Below are 15,992 nucleotides of genomic sequence, written 5' to 3'. Positions count from 1 at the left end.
TTATTGGGATTGGGAGAAATATCATAATGGGAAGGACAAACGATTATCAAAGGCTTGTTAGACTTGAAAGGAGTTTATGAACATTAGCACAGAATAATTAATATTAGGTGGTACAGTGGCGTTCAAAAGTGCATGGATAGATGTCGACCGTAATGCCTTAAGAGCCCGTCGACGTGCACACTAGCGCCACTGCTAAATAATCGTGATTATTTAAATTTAACGACAGGTATTTAAAAAAGGAGGTCGCTACAGACTGTATTATGTATTTTCACCACACACAGCTCGGAAAGGCTTACTTTGCACTTCAAAAACTAATAGCAAAGTTGCATTTTATTCACATGTGAGGCAAAGTAATCAAATGCAAATTTTGAGTTGTTTTCTTACGTTTGCAGGTCGAATTGACTTTTAAATGATGATTTTATGGATGATAAATATTTAATAACATTCATTTGGATTTGATTTGGTTTGGTTTTGTTTGATATTTTACATTTAATATTTGATTCAGGTTGGTGTGGTGAAAAATATTGTGTTTCACTCGGGGGCAAATTTTGTTTAACCCTCGTGCTTTGAAACCCTCGCAACGCTCAAGATTCCATATTTTGAACCACTCGCTACGCTCGTGGTTCAATTTTGGAATCTTTCGCTTGCTCGGGTATCAATATTAGCACGAGCGGTTAAACAACAACTTTGCCCCCCTGTAAAACAAATAACTATTAGGTAAGTTACCTTTTGAATACATCAAACTAGTTTTTATGTTGCTGGATTTGTCGATCTATGAATTCAAAACAAATACGGCTGTTTTAACTTTGGACGTATACATTGACGAATCCAGCAACATAAAAACTAGTTTGATGTATTCAAAAGGTACTTAAATACAAAATAGAGTACGTAGCGGCCCCCTTTTTTAAATACCTGTCGTTAAGTTTAAATAATCACGATTATTTAGCTAGTGTGTACGTTGGTGGGCTCTTATTGAAACATCTCCATGCACTTTTGAGCGCCTCTGTACATAATCTTTCTCATTCAATTATAGACGGTCAAGCAAATCTTGTCAGTAGAAAAAGGCGCGAAATTCAAATTTTCTATGAGACGATAACCCTTCGCGCCTACATTTTTCAAATTTGCCGCCTTTTTCTACTGACAAGATCTGCTTGACCAAGTTTATCTTGCAGGTTTTTGACTATGACTGGCCAGTAAAAGCTTGTGACGCCATGATTGTAGCGTAGTCACTCGATTGGTCTATTCTGAGTCGCGGGGTATCTTCAGGTCTGGCCGAGAACGCCAGCGCTGCGTATGTCACCTCTCCAGAAGACTGTAATATTAAGAAAAAAAAACATAAGTAGGTACTATAAATGCGGGATTTTTTTGCAAAAGACATAGTCAAAATTAATTAAAAATTAAAAAACACGACTGCGAAAAAGCGAACTGAAAGGACAAAAATAATTTTTGTTGTGTTAGTTACTGAACTTAATGAATGTAAATTAGAATATAAGTGTTCAGTGAAGGTTATAAACAGCAAACGCAAAAGTTTAATGCTCATTTAGGATCGTGATCGGGCTACGCCCGACGCTTTGAGTATGAGAAAGTAGAAGTCACTCAGCTTTGGAACGCGCGCAGCGCGCACATACGTCGGGCTAGGCCAGACACTTTTCATATGAGAAAGTCGAAGTCGCCCAGCTTTGGAACGCGTGTAGCACGCCACGTAAGTCGGGCTACGCCCGACACTTTTAGTATGAGAAAGTCGAACTTTGGAACGCGTACACTTTTAGTATGAGGGCCCAGTTTTGGAACATGTACAGCGCACCACGTACGTCGGGCTACGCCCGACGCTTTGAGCATGACGGCGTCGAAGGCGCCCGGCTTTGTTAAGCGTACAGCGTGTCACGTACGTCGGGCTACGCCCGACGCTTTGAGTATGAGAAAGTAGAAGTCACTCAGCTTTGGAACGCGCGCAGCGCGTACGTACGTCGGGCTAGGCCAGACACTTTTCATATGAGAAAGTCGAAGTCGCCCAGCTTTGGAACGCGTGTAGCACGCCACGTAAGTCGGGCTACGCCCGACACTTTTAGTATGAGTAAGTCGAACTTTGGAACGCGTACACTTTTAGTATGAGGGCCCAGTTTTGGAACATGTACAGCGCACCACGTACGTCGGGCTACGCCCGACGCTTTGAGCATGACGGCGTCGAAGGCGCCCGGCTTTGTTAAGCGTACAGCGGGTCACGTACGTCGGGCTACGCCCGACGCTTTGAGTATGAGACAGTAGAAGTCGTCCAGCTTTGGAACGCGTGCAGCGCGCACGTACATCGGGCTAGGCCCGACACTTTTCATAATAGAAAGTCGAAGTCGCCCAGCTTTGGAACGCGTGTAGCGCGACACGTACGTCGGGCTACGCCCGACGTTTTGAGTATGAGGGCGCCGGCGGCGCCCGGATTTGGTAAGCGTACAGCGTGTTACGTACGAGGCACCCGGCTTCTGAACGTGTACAGTGCACCGCGTACGTCGGGCTACGCCCGACGCTTTGGGTATGAGGGCGCCGAAGGCGCCCGGAATTAGTAAGTGTATAGCGTGTCACGTACGTCGGGCTACGCTCTACACTTTTAGTATGAAAAAGTCGAAGTCGCCTTGGTTGGGACCGCGTGCAACGCGCCACGTACGTCGGGCTACGCCCGACGCTTTGAGTATGACAAAGTCGACGTCGCCCAGCTTTGGAACGCGTACAGCGCGCACGTACGTCGTGCTAGGCCCGACACTTTTAATATGAGAAAGTCGAAGTCGCCCAGCTTTGGAACGCGTGTAGCGCGTCACGTACGTCGGGCTACGCCCGACACTTTTAGTATGAGAAAGTCGAACTTTGGAACGCGTATACACTTTTAGTATGAGGGCGCCGAAGGCACCCGGAACGTACACCGCACCACGTACGTCGGGTTATGCCTAAGCCTATGGATTTGGTAAGCGTCACCGTGTCACGTACGTCGGGCTACGCCCGACACTTTTAGTATGAGGGCGCCTAAGGCGCTCGGCTTTGGAACGCGTCCAGCGCACCATGTACGTCGGGCTACGCCCGACGCTTTGAGTAGGTATGAGGGCGCCGAAGGCGCCCGGATTTGGTAAGCGTACAGCGTGTCACGTATTACGACACTTTTAGTATGAGAAAGTCGAAGCCGCCCAGCTTTGGAACGCGTACAACGTGCACGTAATGCACGTATGTCGGCCTACGCCCGACGCTAATATAATTATATTATTTTATGGTCAGCGGTCAAACTCCTTCCTTTTATAATAAGTATCCCATTTAATAATAATATTTGGTTTTATGAGATTATCTTCTCTTAACATATTTTGTCATTTCTTAATTTCTCAAAATTAAACTTAAACCCACATGTTGCATCAATCGGCTTTCAAAGCCCTTCATTTTGATACCCCACTCGATAGGTTTGCACGATATTTTTTTCTAAAGGTTGCGTTATATCGCGTATTAAGTCCGCCATATTGTTTTTATAATGACGTCACATAGCCTAAGTCACCCGGGATAACGTAAGGATTCTAATGATGTATCATACATCTAAATCGGTTAAGGCATTCAGAAGTTAAGGTGGAATAAAGAAACTCACATAAATAAATACATATATACATACAAACATGAACGCTGAAAACAGTACACTCTTTTTGTTTGGGCAGTCGTGTAAAAACAAGATATTTAGCTTAAAAACTATGGTAGAGTTAGACCAAGAAAAAAAGTCTGCAGAAATTTTGATAGCCCACGCAGTGCAAGTGTTATTTATGCGTCATAATTTCATAGAAGTTTGACGTAAAAAATAACACTTGCACTGCGCGGCCTATCAAAATCGCTGCAGACTTTTCTTGGTCTAACTCTAGTCGTACACTTATCATATTTAAGGATGACTCACGCTAGACCGGGGGCCCATTTCTCGAACGATATTAGACTCATAGACTTATAATTATATAAAGACGGTGTCTCAGCGAGCTGTCACTGTTGCCACTTTTGTTTAGTGTACGTTTAACAATGAGGCCCACGTTGCTGTAGCCATGTCGATAAAGTCATATCGATAAACTATCGACATTTCTTGCAATTTAAATTTTACTTCAAAGGCTTAACGATACCTAAAATGACCAAAAACGCTTTTATTCTTTATTGTGGTTATCAGATCACAATTTTATAGTCACGCCCCAGCAGGGAACCAAGTGAAAGTTCATATATTTAATTAAAATACATAAATACCTCCTAAAATAGGTGTTCCGCAATAATTGAATTATATTATAATATATTCATTATCCATTAGCATTTCAATTATGTTTATGTTTAACGAAGATATTGAAGCTTCACTTAATCGCTACTTCGTTCCGCTGTGTAGCGTTTATCGATATATAACATGATTAAAATCGACTTTTCACATCCCTAAAGGAGCACACTTATACGCTTTTACGCACACATACACAGCCTGGGCGCATCAAGAAAGGCAACACTTGATTTGAAGTCCACCTTGTCAACAGTATGGTTGTCCTTTTTTGACAAACGGCATTTTAAAAGAGCGAGGAGAGAGAGAAATGATACTAGTTGCTGCGTCGTGAAAGAGAACAGAAAAGGTTGGGCCCTTGATTAGACTAATATTATTAGTCCACGAACTGTCAAATGGGTTGCCATGACAACACACTAATAATATTAGACTAATATCGTTCAAGAAATGAGCCCCGGGACGAGGCGTCCGACCATAGACGTAGCATCCTATAGAAGTGGTATACGCGTGCCTCCGTGAGGGACAAAACATACGCAAATGCGACACTGTGATTGGTCGAATTCATTTGTTGCCCACCATTATCAATACTAAAAAAAAGGTGGGGAATAAATAAAATGTGAGACTGTGACAAGGACAAACAATAATAGCGCTTTCGCTGCTACTCCTACTGAAAGATACATAAAACTATCCCGTTCTGTCAGTTATCCCCACCACTCATGCCCAATCCAGTTTAATATAGATTCATGCGTCCGACAATCTGCCGACTTGTCATTGTCTATGATGGCTGATCGGTGATCACGTGATGCTTTCGGACTTTTCGTGGCCGGAAGCTCCGGCCTGACCTCGGCCCGATATAGCGTGAGTCATCCTTTACTCATTCGTTCATTCGTCTCTATCTTTTTTTGCAATCAATTAATCATAACGATGTGTCTGGCCCTTTTTGCAGGTAAGGGGTCATCCATGAATTACATCACACGTTTAGGGGGAGGGGGTCAAGAAAATGTGACATATTGTGACATGGGGGAGGGGGGAGACACAAACTTTGTGACGTCACTTTAACTTCATCAGTAACCGAAAATTTATTTAAATTATTTAGTTCGCTGTACATTTAAATAACAAGTTTTTAAAACGATAATCGTTTTTATTCGTTTAATTTTCTTTCCTAAGCAGTTTTGGGTTATAAAATTACTAATATTTATATCGTCAAAAATATGTTGATAAAATATTAATAATACTTAGGTACTTACTTAATTCGATTTGGCGATTTTGTAGAAAAAATGTGACGTCACACTAGGGGGGAGGGGTTTGCCAAATGTGACCAAGTGTGACAAGGGGGGGGAGGGGTCAAAAAACCTAGAAATTGGTGTGACGTAATTAATGGATGACCCCTAATCGTCTCTATACTATCTTTTTTGCAATCAATTAATCATAACCATGTGTCTGGCCCTTTCTGCAGGTAAGTAGCACGTGCGGTTTCCTTAACAATAGACAAAGGATTAGCGGCTCGGGGCCAGCTACAAATCGACAAACTATACCTCAATCCTCCTACCGACACATACTTATAGGTATAGTCAGCCAAGAAAGTGGTCTACCACTTTTCGACTCTATCATCTGATTGATAGAGTCGAAAAGTGGTAAACCACTTTCTTGGCTGACAGTACAGACAAAGGTACATACAGTCAGCAGCAGAAGTTGTTAAGCGGGCCAGGAGTTCAAAATGATCTTGACGCGACTTTCTTAAGAGAATAAGAGCGTGTCAAGGTAATTATGAACACCTCGCCCGCTTAGCAACTTCTACTAATGACTGTACATTGCTAAACATAAGCAAAAAATACTAACTTTTGAGTCTGTAGATGGTGGAATGTTTGGCGGAGCATCTTTTTTTGGAACGAAATCCAACGCTGCGTATGTCACCTCCGTAGAATCCTGGTAAAATAATGAATAATATCGTGACTACTTTGAAAAAAACTCGTATCTTGTTCTGTCAATAAAAATAAAAATGTGGTAACTATGTATGGTATGCATACAGAGTTACTGCGTTTTAACTTTGAGTAGCAGTGCGAGATACGAGATTTTTTCAAAGTAGTGACGATATGCTTTAGATTAAAACGGTGCCCTTGATTTACCTACAGCTTGTCAAAAAAGAGTAGAAATTAAAAAGTGGCAACACTGTAGTGTCGTCCCGTTTTCTTAAGGGGTATCCAGACGGAATTATATATGACGAAATTAGTCGATTTGTTCAGAAAAATAATTGTTCAATCTCATCTAGCGTCCACACGTACACAAATTAAATCACCAATTTGCATTCTACTATGAAAATTGGCATTTTTGTGTCCGCACCTGCTGATGTGATCGGGGAATCAAATTGGTATTTGCGTCCGCACGGCTCTGTTCGATCGGAGAATTTCATCAGATTGGCGAAAAATTGTCTCGTCTGGATACAACTTTATATCAATTGGTTTGAAAGGGACACAATTCCCCTAATGAGGGCGTCACTGGACTTAATGGGAACCACGTCTGTTAGGGTATCTATTGGCTTTAGTTGACTGATAATAAATTATCTTTTCACCACACCAGCTTGGAAAGGCTTACTTTGCACTTCAAAAACTGATAGCAAAATTGCATTTTATTCACGTGTGAGACAAAGTAATAAAACGCAAATGTTGAGTTGTTTTCTTATGTTTGCTGGTGGAATTGACTTTTAAACGATGATTTTAGATGATAAATATTTAATAACTTTCATTTGGATTTGATTTTGTTTGATGTTTTAAATTTAATATTTGCTTCGGGTTGGTGTGGTGAAAATTTTTGTGTTTCACTCGGGGGCAAATTTTGTTTAACCCTCGTGCTTTGAAACCCTCGCAACGCTCAAGATTCCATTTTTAGAACCACTCGCTACGCTCGTGGTTCAATTTTGGAATCTTTCGCTTACTCGGGTATCAATATTAGCACGAGCGGCTAAACAACAACTTTGCCACCTTGTAAAACAAATAACTATTTTTTTACTAACAAAAGTGACCTCGTTATTGTCGTGTCCGTCCTCTGTTTTCGCGCGTCGGCCACATCGAAACCATACTGCTGCGAGTACTGCAGCCACAGCAATAACTGCCACAGGGATAACTACCACGAGTGGGAAGCGCAACCAAGGCGATCCGTTAGTACCTGCAAATAATTTGACTCTGGTTGTCAAAACTGAAGTTCTTGAAAATCTTGCAGTGGCGTAACTAACTGGCGTAACGGTAAAATACCACGGCTCGGTACGCAAGAGGTTCCCCAATAAGGGGATGTCCATACATTACGTCATCTATTTTTGACCCCCTTTGACCCTTCCTAAAATCATCCAGAAATGACGTCATTTATGAATAACCCCTAAGAAATATTAGGCAAAGCTCTGCGTAGGTGGCACCACTAGCACATTCAGTAAACATACCTCATTGACACCATGAATGTCACATCGAAACACGACAATCGAAAGTTCGGTTTCTGCCTAAGTAATTAATGGCATGACCCCATATACAATCACTCAAATTGTTAATACCTTTTCCTATATTTTTTTCAGCTTTGTTCCCATCTTCAGCGTCATCTTCACTTGTCGTTAAATTACTATCTTTTCCTTGTTCAATGTTATTATTGTTATCACCAATTTCATTATCACTATTTTTATGTACCAACTTTATTATTTTCGATTTAGCAAGCTCCCGGTACCTATCGATGATAGCGCCATCTGCAGTCGGTAGACGTTGAAAATGGAAATCCTGAGCACAAAACAGCTGTTTTCTGTTGTGAGTCTTATCCAAACGCATAACTAGGTTGTTGATATTTGTTGTCCGGTTGAATGATTGCTTTTCGGCGAGTTGTAGCTTTGAGTCGTCTCCTGAAAAAGATGATTCAGATTCACTTACGTTTGCAATACCAACATACATGTCAAGTGGAGTGGTGTTACTGGATATACGCACGGGAGGAGATGCACGGACGGCGGGTAGCAATGCACAATGGAGAAGTTTCTTAAGTTGCGAAACTTCTACGAAGAATATTCTCTGGAATTTAAATTTAATAAACAATCTAATCGTGTCAAGACCGACGTAGACACATGCCATTTTAAATATTTCGCCTGCCCGCTTTACTGTTATGTGGCGTGTAATATTATATATTACACAAAACCACAGAATAAATAATAGTACTAGGTACGGAAGACTCACTCTCTAACAAAACGCGTCTCTCACGATCAGCACAGATATGGCCGCTAGGTGGCGACAGCACCACGCGCGGCTTATGGCAAACCCCAAAATTGGGGTCGAACGGATGTACTTTTAGCTACCTGTAGCAAAGCAACGAAATCGTGGAGTGAGCCACGCTTGACAAAACGTTAAAGTTCTCATGGGAACATTCTCACAGAGAACTTTCTAAGTTTCTTTCATGTAATTTCTCTGAAATTTCCGAGAACATTTCTGCAATTTGTACATTGCTAGCGGCGGGCAGCACGCGACGTCATCGCGGCAAGCCGCGAGCGACGCGCGGCCCACGCTTGGCTTTGCCTACTTCACTGGCAACGGACAAATACCGAATTAAATGTTATAATTGTTTGGCCGGGATTTCTCGTTTGTAATTAAGGCGGAATAAACCAACCTATTTTGTTACACTCCGCGATTTTATTTCTACATCCCAGTGTAGGACCCTAACAAGTAGTCTTAATCTCTTAATCATCCACCAACACCCACCTTGTATATACCACGTCAATTCCTGCCCATCGACAGGATCTGTTCCATTGCAGACGAGAGACAGCGTTTTGTTGATTTCATAGTATACGGCGTTCTCATCCGGAGTCACAGTTACGGAGGATTCTGTAAAGCATAAATTAAGTGATTTTTAGTCCCTTATAGGCCTTATAAAGGATTTGAGGTGTAAGGAGGATAATAGTTATTAGTTTTACAAGGGGGCAAAGTTGTTGTTTAACCGCTCGTGCTAATATTGATACCCGAGCAAGCGAATGATTCCAAAATTGAACCACGAGCGTAGCAAGTGGTTCGAATAATGGAATCTTGAGCGTTGCGAGGGTTTCAAAGCACGAGGGTTAAACAAAATTTGCCCCCGAGTGAAACACAAAAATTTTCACAACACCAACCCGAAGCAAATTTTAAATGTAAAATATCAAACAAAATCAAATCACATCCAAATGAATGTTATTGAATATTTATCGTCCAAAATCATCATTTAAAAGTCAATTCTACCAGCAAACATAAGAAAACAACTCAAAATATGCATTTGATTACTTTGCCTCACATGTGAATAAAATGCAACTTTGCTATCAGTTTTTGAAGTGCAGAGTAAGCCTTTCCGAGCTGGTGTGGTGAAAACAATTAAACACATGTAGGTACTCAACTACTCACTCCGAGGTGCGATGTTATTTGAAAATGTAATGGTGATTGGGCTATTAAATCCAGTAGACGTATTCTTATTCAAATCTTCGTGGACGCAATAGATTTGTGTATTATTGTCAGATTGTTCTGGGGTCCATTGCAGCGTAAAATTTATTGAATCACTGTTCATAAGCTGAGTTCTGTGCAACAATATAAGGCCCCGATGAGAATCTAGAATATTAAAGACAGTGTTACTAGAAAAATAGATAACAAGGAGGTGTTTACGTTTATTAACTAATATATATTAGATACTTAGAATTTAGAAACGCAACTTAAAACGGTGATAAATAAATAAATATTACAAGACATTTTTACACATATTGACTGAGCCCCACGGTAAGCTCAAGAAAGCTTGTGTTGTGGGTACTCAGACAACGATATACATAACATATAAATACTTAAATACATAGAAAACAACCATGACTCAGGAACAAATATCTGTATCATCATACAAATAAATGCCCTTACCAGGATTCGAACCCGGAACCATCGGCTTCACAGGCGGGGTCATTACCCACTAGGCCAGACCGGTCGACAAAACCACTCCACTTTTAAGTTACTAAATTGTGTAAATCATGTGTTAAATGTTACCTTTTTTTTGGTACCACGAAATAAGATCTCCTGGTTTACCAGCAATTTTGCACGAGAAATTCATTTTATTAGCTAAAACAAAAATATTACTTAAAAGACGTATTAAGTAGTGTTAAAAAAACAACAAACAAACAGTTACACTAGGTACTTACACTGCATTAAGTACATTTAAAAACAGAGTACAGTCAGCAGCAGAAGTTGCTAAGCGGGCAAGATGTTCAAAATTACCTTGACACGCTCTTATTATGCGATGTGAGTGTGAGAAATTAATGTTACTTACAGTATGCACAGCTAGTACACAATAATATAATAGGCAAAACTGAAAATGTTAGTTTTACCATATTTATTGTATTATTGAAATAACCCCAATCGACTTCTACATGTAAATCCCTTAATTGTTGCCTTTTATTAATGCACTTATATAACTTCTGTCAACACTAATGAATATTATGTGAGTGACATTTTAAATAATGTAATACAATTGTATTATTCATTAAATTTACCCTAAGTGACGTTATATGTAGTTACCGGTAGTGACTCAGACGATAAAAAATATTGTGGTTATAGTTATAACCATTCCTGTATAAGTATAGGGAAACCCATTAAAACCAAGCTCGTTATGTATAAATAGGTTGTAACATTAAGTTGAAAGTTTATTAATTGTAAAAAAGTTAGTAAAAACGAGTATCTAAATGTAACTTAATTTAAGTGATACAAAGTAGAGATGCAACGGATAGTTGTTTGGCCGGATACCGGATATCCGGCCTGACCATCAGCCGAATATCCGGTATCCGGCCGCCGGATATTCGGCCAGCGGAACTATACCTACATTTCGGTTTTTCAGGTGCGTATTCTGCAGGTTTGACCTGTTTCCTAGTGAACGTTCGCGCGGACTCATTTCTAGGTTCGAATAGAGTGCGCGTGCAAGTCAATGGAATTATGAAATTGTTTTAAAATAATAAACAAGTACGATTATGACCGTGTCTGTTTCTTAAACCCAATTTGTTTACTCCGAAATTAAGCAATGTTACTATCCGGTATCCGGCCGGATAGTAACTCACTATCCGGTATACGGCCGGATAGGTCGGATACCGGATAGTAACCGGATATCCGGTGCATCTCTAATACAAAGGCATCTCTTGCAGTCTAAATATTAAATGTCGATAAGGAAAAACTTATTAAATACTTGACTTGCAATAAATAGTTTAGAGTCAGACCGAGCTAAGTTGGTAGCGATTTTGATAGCACAGACTGTGAAAGTGTTAAGTAAACATCATAATTTCATAGAAGTTTGAAGTTTAAAATAAGACTTGCACCGTCTGGATTATCAAAATCGCTGCCAACTTAGATTGGTCTGAGTCTAAGATGTTGCATGCTTGCTGCTTAAAACCTGGTAAAGAATAAAACTACAAAAGTCAACCAAAATGTATATTTTCATTACATAGAGTGAACCAAGTGAGTATATTTCCCATTATAATGTTTTTTCTTATGGAGACCTAACATTCCACTTGTTGGGAACCGCATCGAGCACATTTCGCAGGCATAAGGTTTTTCCCCAGTGTGTATTCTCATATGAGTTTTTAATACTGAGTTTGAAGTGAAACTCTTTTTGCAAACTTCACATGGAAAAGGCTTTTCGCCAGTGTGTGATCTCTCATGTATGGCCAAATGTGACTTTCGACTAAACTTCATTCCACAAAAGTCGCAGGAAGGCAAATTTTCATGTCTGTAAATTCCGTGCGTTCGTAAATGATCAACCAAAGTACGCTTGTGTTTCAGTCGTTTTCCACAAACTTCGCACTCAAAAGGTTTCTCACCTGTGTGGGAGAGTTTATGACTGATTAAATAACTTTCGCGGACAAATTGCCTGTTACATATTTCACAAGTATTCGGACGGTTATTCATGTGATTGAACACATGGTGTTTCAAGTTTTTCTCAGTGCTGCACTTTATTCCACACAGTTCACACTTGAAAAGTTTCTCCCCTGAATGAGTTAACTTATGACAACGTAAAGACGAAGGGTACCGGAACTTCTTTTGACATATTTCACAAGCGTAAGATTTTTCACACACTTTATTTATTAAGTGTTTGATAATTGTGACTCTCCTTACAAACATTTTGCTGCAAGTATCACAAACGTAAACTTTCTTCACAACTTTAAGGGTGTTTTTGTTACAGTTTTTTCTTAATCTCTTGAGTTTTTCTGTTGGAATAGAAGTTAACCTGGCAAATGAATAGCGTTGAGATTTCTTGAAATTATCAATAGGTATGCGCTCGAGTTTGACAACACAATTCTGGTGCAATATTTGCTTGACACAACTTAAAAACTCCGGATTTGTCTCCTCCTTAATCTGTGTTTCAGACAGAGATTCCAGTGCAACTGTAACAAAGCAGGGTATTATTTTATTTTGTCACATTGAACACATTTTTGGGCAGAGATCTGCCCTGCTAAGCCAAAGAGAGCTGTCTTAAAGAAAATTAATTGCTGACTTATATGTTACTTTCTATTACTGAGAACTCGATTTTGAAAATCATTTGTTTTTGAGATAGCACTATTCGGCTTAGGAGGGCAGAGTCATGTAGGGTAGGGATAAAGCCGGTGTAGTTTTATTTGAGAGACAAGACGTGAGGATGGCTCTTGAAGAGTGAGGAGGAACTTGGAGGTGGAAGAACTAGAGCCTAGCTGGGACGACGTCTGGTCAGAAGGCCTAGGTACCGATGGATCGATGAGGTCCAGAAAGACCAGTGTGACATCCAAGCGGCTGAACGGCGTCAGGTCGCACATAACAAGAACAAATGGCGAAATCTAGTGTTGGAGGCCAAGATCCACTTCGTGTCACTGAGCCAGCAAAGTCAGTAAGCTTTATTTGACAATCATAAGCACATTGCAATATGCCTACAAGGAAAATGAAATATCTTTATCATTACATTGGAACGGAATAATACTCGCAAAAAAACAAATCAAATGAATTAATGATTTATTCCACACAAGGGAAAAAATTGGTGGACAAGTGTTTGGAGTAGTGCAGCACACTCTTATCTCGGCGTTTAAAAACAAAATCGATAACAATACTTACTATGGGCATTGTCGAGCTGATGTAACAGTTCCGAGGCCAGGCCAAGCTCATCCTTAACTTCCTGGCCGGTATACCCAGCCGGCACATCCTGTCTCACATTTTCTGAATCCTCTTTGCTCTCTGGTATATCTGTGGCACATTCTGACTCTGCCTTTATACGCACTACAGGGTCCAGCCCAGTACTTAGATCATGGTCAATATCATTCCGAGGTTCCCCTTTTATGCATGTGTGTTCTATATCACAGTGAGGCTCCTCTTTTATGCATGCGTCTTCTACCTTTATACGTATTTCCAAAGACATACTGTTTTTACGTCTAAATCAGGTGTACAGAGGGGATACCGCGAAAACCGTTTTTCTCAAATTGCGGGGATCCTTCTCTTTTACTCCAATGAAGGCGTAATTAGAGTGACAGAGAAAAATGTCCGCAATTTGCGAACTTCGATTTTCGCGGTTATAGCCCAGTTTATTAATATACCTGTGAAACTGTTGCACGCTATTTGAGTTTTAGATTGTTTTGACATGGAGGTAAATAAGCAAAATACTACACAATCATTAGTAAATTCTATTGAATATTTTAATTAGTTTAATGCTCGTAACGCAAATACTTGAAAACATCTGAAAAATGAAAAATGTATCAATTGACACTTGACAGTTACGATGACATTGACAGTTAAAAATGAAAGCTATTACAGACGGACGTACCGGATCGCGACTGTGGTCCGGTCAGCATTACTCTTTCTTGCTTCTACATATAGCTGCGTCCCTTACGGGCCACCTTCATTTAAATCATTTATTTCCATAAAATGATTTAATAATTGCTTTATGAAAAGCTTTAAGTAAAGGCCTGTCCAGACGGGAACAATTTTCCGCCGATCTGATTAAATTGTCCAATCAAATCAGGTGGTGCGGTCAAAAAACCCAATTTGGAAAGTTTCACCAATTTTAAATTTATGGTGATAAATGAGCGCTAAAATTTTTTAAAAAATCCCGCAAACGCGACTCGTATTCGCACCACAAATTGGTATTCCTGCATCCGCACCCCGTTTTATCAGTAATATCGGTCATAATCGACAGTCGAATTCGGCGATCCAAATGGGGTTGGCAACTGTCAAAGATTTGCATAGATGGCACCATCATAGCTTGCCCCTTTTTCTATGAGATTTGGCTTAAAGAGCTGGCATCCAGGGTATTAAAAAAACAAAAATTTTACACAATTCTATGGACTGACAGGGCAAGCTATGATGGCGACATCTGCTAAAAACTTTCACCGGCCAACCCCATTGGCATTTGCGTCCGCGCGGCCCGATGTAGTCGGACAATTTAATCAGATTGGCGATATATTGTCTGGACAGGCTGCATCTGGACAGGCTTTTAAACTCTAGCCTGTAATGCCGGCTACACACGTAACTATAAATCGTAGCGATTAATGTGCGCAGTCCGATTTGCACAGTTTTATCTACCGTGTGTTACGGTATACGGTAGATAAAACTGCGCAAATCGGACTGCACAGATTAATTGCTACGATTTATAGTTAACGTGTGTAGCTAGGGTAAATTGACATTCAAATTTACCCTAATGTTGTACATATATTGGCACGATTTGCATATCTATATCGGTCAGGCTCGGGGTCAGCGGGGCGCGCGAGCGAGGGCGTTGACCCCACGTTGATGTCCTGGAATTTACAACGGGGTTGATCACTCTCTTTAGGGGCCGCTCATAAATGACGTGATACCTATTTAATTTTGAAGCTGCGTACAAAATGATATTAATAGTATTTTTCAAACAACGCGGGTACAGTGACATATGTCATCTCAATACTATTTTTCAAAAACAGCATATAGTCCGGTGGCCGGCTGCATGAAAAAAACCTCATCAAAAAATTGAATATATAAATGTACCACCGTCGAGAGCGCCATCTTTGAGTTTTACAGGCCTACAGACCTGTTTTAGGCCCCAATATTATTAAAACATTTTAAAGCAAACCACCCGCAAAAAGGATATAATTTCGAGATTTCTTCTAAGAGAGAGATCTACTTAAACGGATTTTCGTAAAACCTTTTGCTTTGTATTATTAAAAGATTCAATGAAAAAAGTTTACCTACCCAATACTTTTCCCGATTTTGATGAATTAATTTGGGACGATTACCGCCGTGGCCTGGTAAGCTACATGATGACGCCGGTTCGATTTCGTCCTAGGCCACTGTAGAGCTTGGTCACTTTTTCTTTAGTGCTATATAATTTCTGTTTATAATTCATATATATACCTGTGACTATTTGAAAAACAAAAATTAAAATATTATTAAGATAACTTGACTTGGGTATTACTACTTCTACTATTATATGTAGTTGCTTACATTATCTTTATGTATTTTTCATCTTAAGTTAGGTTGTTTATAACATGAATATAAAAGTAAAATACAAAAGCACATAAAAAACAATAAAAAATACATATAAAAACATTATAAAAAACCTAACCTAGGGTGCTGCCGGCAGCGGAGCAGGGCCCAGTTGCTTACATTTATTATTAAAAACGTTGAACAATGAGATTGATTAATCTCTAATAAACTGTTGTGAATACTGTGAATAATTGAGATATAGATGGTCAAGCAAATCTTGTCAGTAGAAACAGGCGGCAAATTTAAAAAATGTA

General features: G+C 40.0%; 2 protein-coding genes across 3 annotated transcripts; both read right to left on the bottom strand.

Annotated features, from left to right (window-relative positions):
• Window positions 1–210: 210 nt before the first annotated feature.
• On the bottom strand, window positions 211–10,504 carry LOC134677886 (uncharacterized). 2 transcript variants are annotated; one of them, XM_063536327.1, is made up of 7 exons: window positions 10,264–10,504; window positions 9,643–9,843; window positions 8,974–9,096; window positions 7,794–8,129; window positions 7,266–7,417; window positions 6,095–6,181; window positions 211–1,312 (listed from the first exon to the last, which is right to left on the bottom strand). In XM_063536327.1, exons 1-7 carry the CDS (start codon window positions 10,325–10,327, stop codon window positions 1,181–1,183), a joined length of 1,095 nt encoding a protein of 364 aa, XP_063392397.1. In that variant the 5' UTR covers window positions 10,328–10,504; the 3' UTR covers window positions 211–1,180. The 2 variants fall into 2 exon arrangements, with proteins under 2 accessions (XP_063392397.1, XP_063392398.1); XM_063536328.1 differs by having other exon boundaries at window positions 7,275–7,417.
• Window positions 10,505–11,677: 1,173 nt separating this feature from the next.
• On the bottom strand, window positions 11,678–13,972 carry LOC134678055 (zinc finger protein OZF-like). The gene is made up of 2 exons (XM_063536499.1): window positions 13,342–13,972; window positions 11,678–12,644 (listed from the first exon to the last, which is right to left on the bottom strand). The coding sequence occupies exons 1-2, from the start codon at window positions 13,640–13,642 to the stop codon at window positions 11,701–11,703; spliced, it is 1,245 nt and encodes a 414-aa protein (XP_063392569.1). The 5' UTR covers window positions 13,643–13,972; the 3' UTR covers window positions 11,678–11,700.
• Window positions 13,973–15,992: the final 2,020 nt, after the last annotated feature.

This window comes from Cydia fagiglandana, chromosome 27 (genome assembly GCF_963556715.1).
Source record: "Cydia fagiglandana chromosome 27, ilCydFagi1.1, whole genome shotgun sequence".
In the NCBI taxonomy this organism is placed as follows: Eukaryota; Metazoa; Arthropoda; class Insecta; order Lepidoptera; family Tortricidae; genus Cydia; species Cydia fagiglandana.
This window is presented reverse-complemented; position numbering and strand designations above follow the sequence as displayed.

Bases quoted from the DNA above. Each gene is read 5' to 3' on its own strand.
- LOC134677886 (XM_063536327.1), bottom strand. From the start codon at position 10,327: ATGAATTTCTCGTGCAAAATTGCTGGTAAACCAGGAGATCTTATTTCG. The intron at 9,097-9,642 runs GTGAGTAGTTGA...TATGCTTTACAG, and splicing joins AAATAACATCGCACCTCGGA to AATCCTCCGTAACTGTGACT. The intron at 7,418-7,793 runs GTATTAACAATT...AATTATTTGCAG, and splicing joins TGAAAAAAATATAGGAAAAG to GTACTAACGGATCGCCTTGG.
- LOC134678055 (XM_063536499.1), bottom strand. From the start codon at position 13,642: ATGTCTTTGGAAATACGTATAAAGGTAGAAGACGCATGCATAAAAGAG. The intron at 12,645-13,341 runs GTAAGTATTGTT...GCTTTGTTACAG, and splicing joins TCAGCTCGACAATGCCCATA to TTGCACTGGAATCTCTGTCT.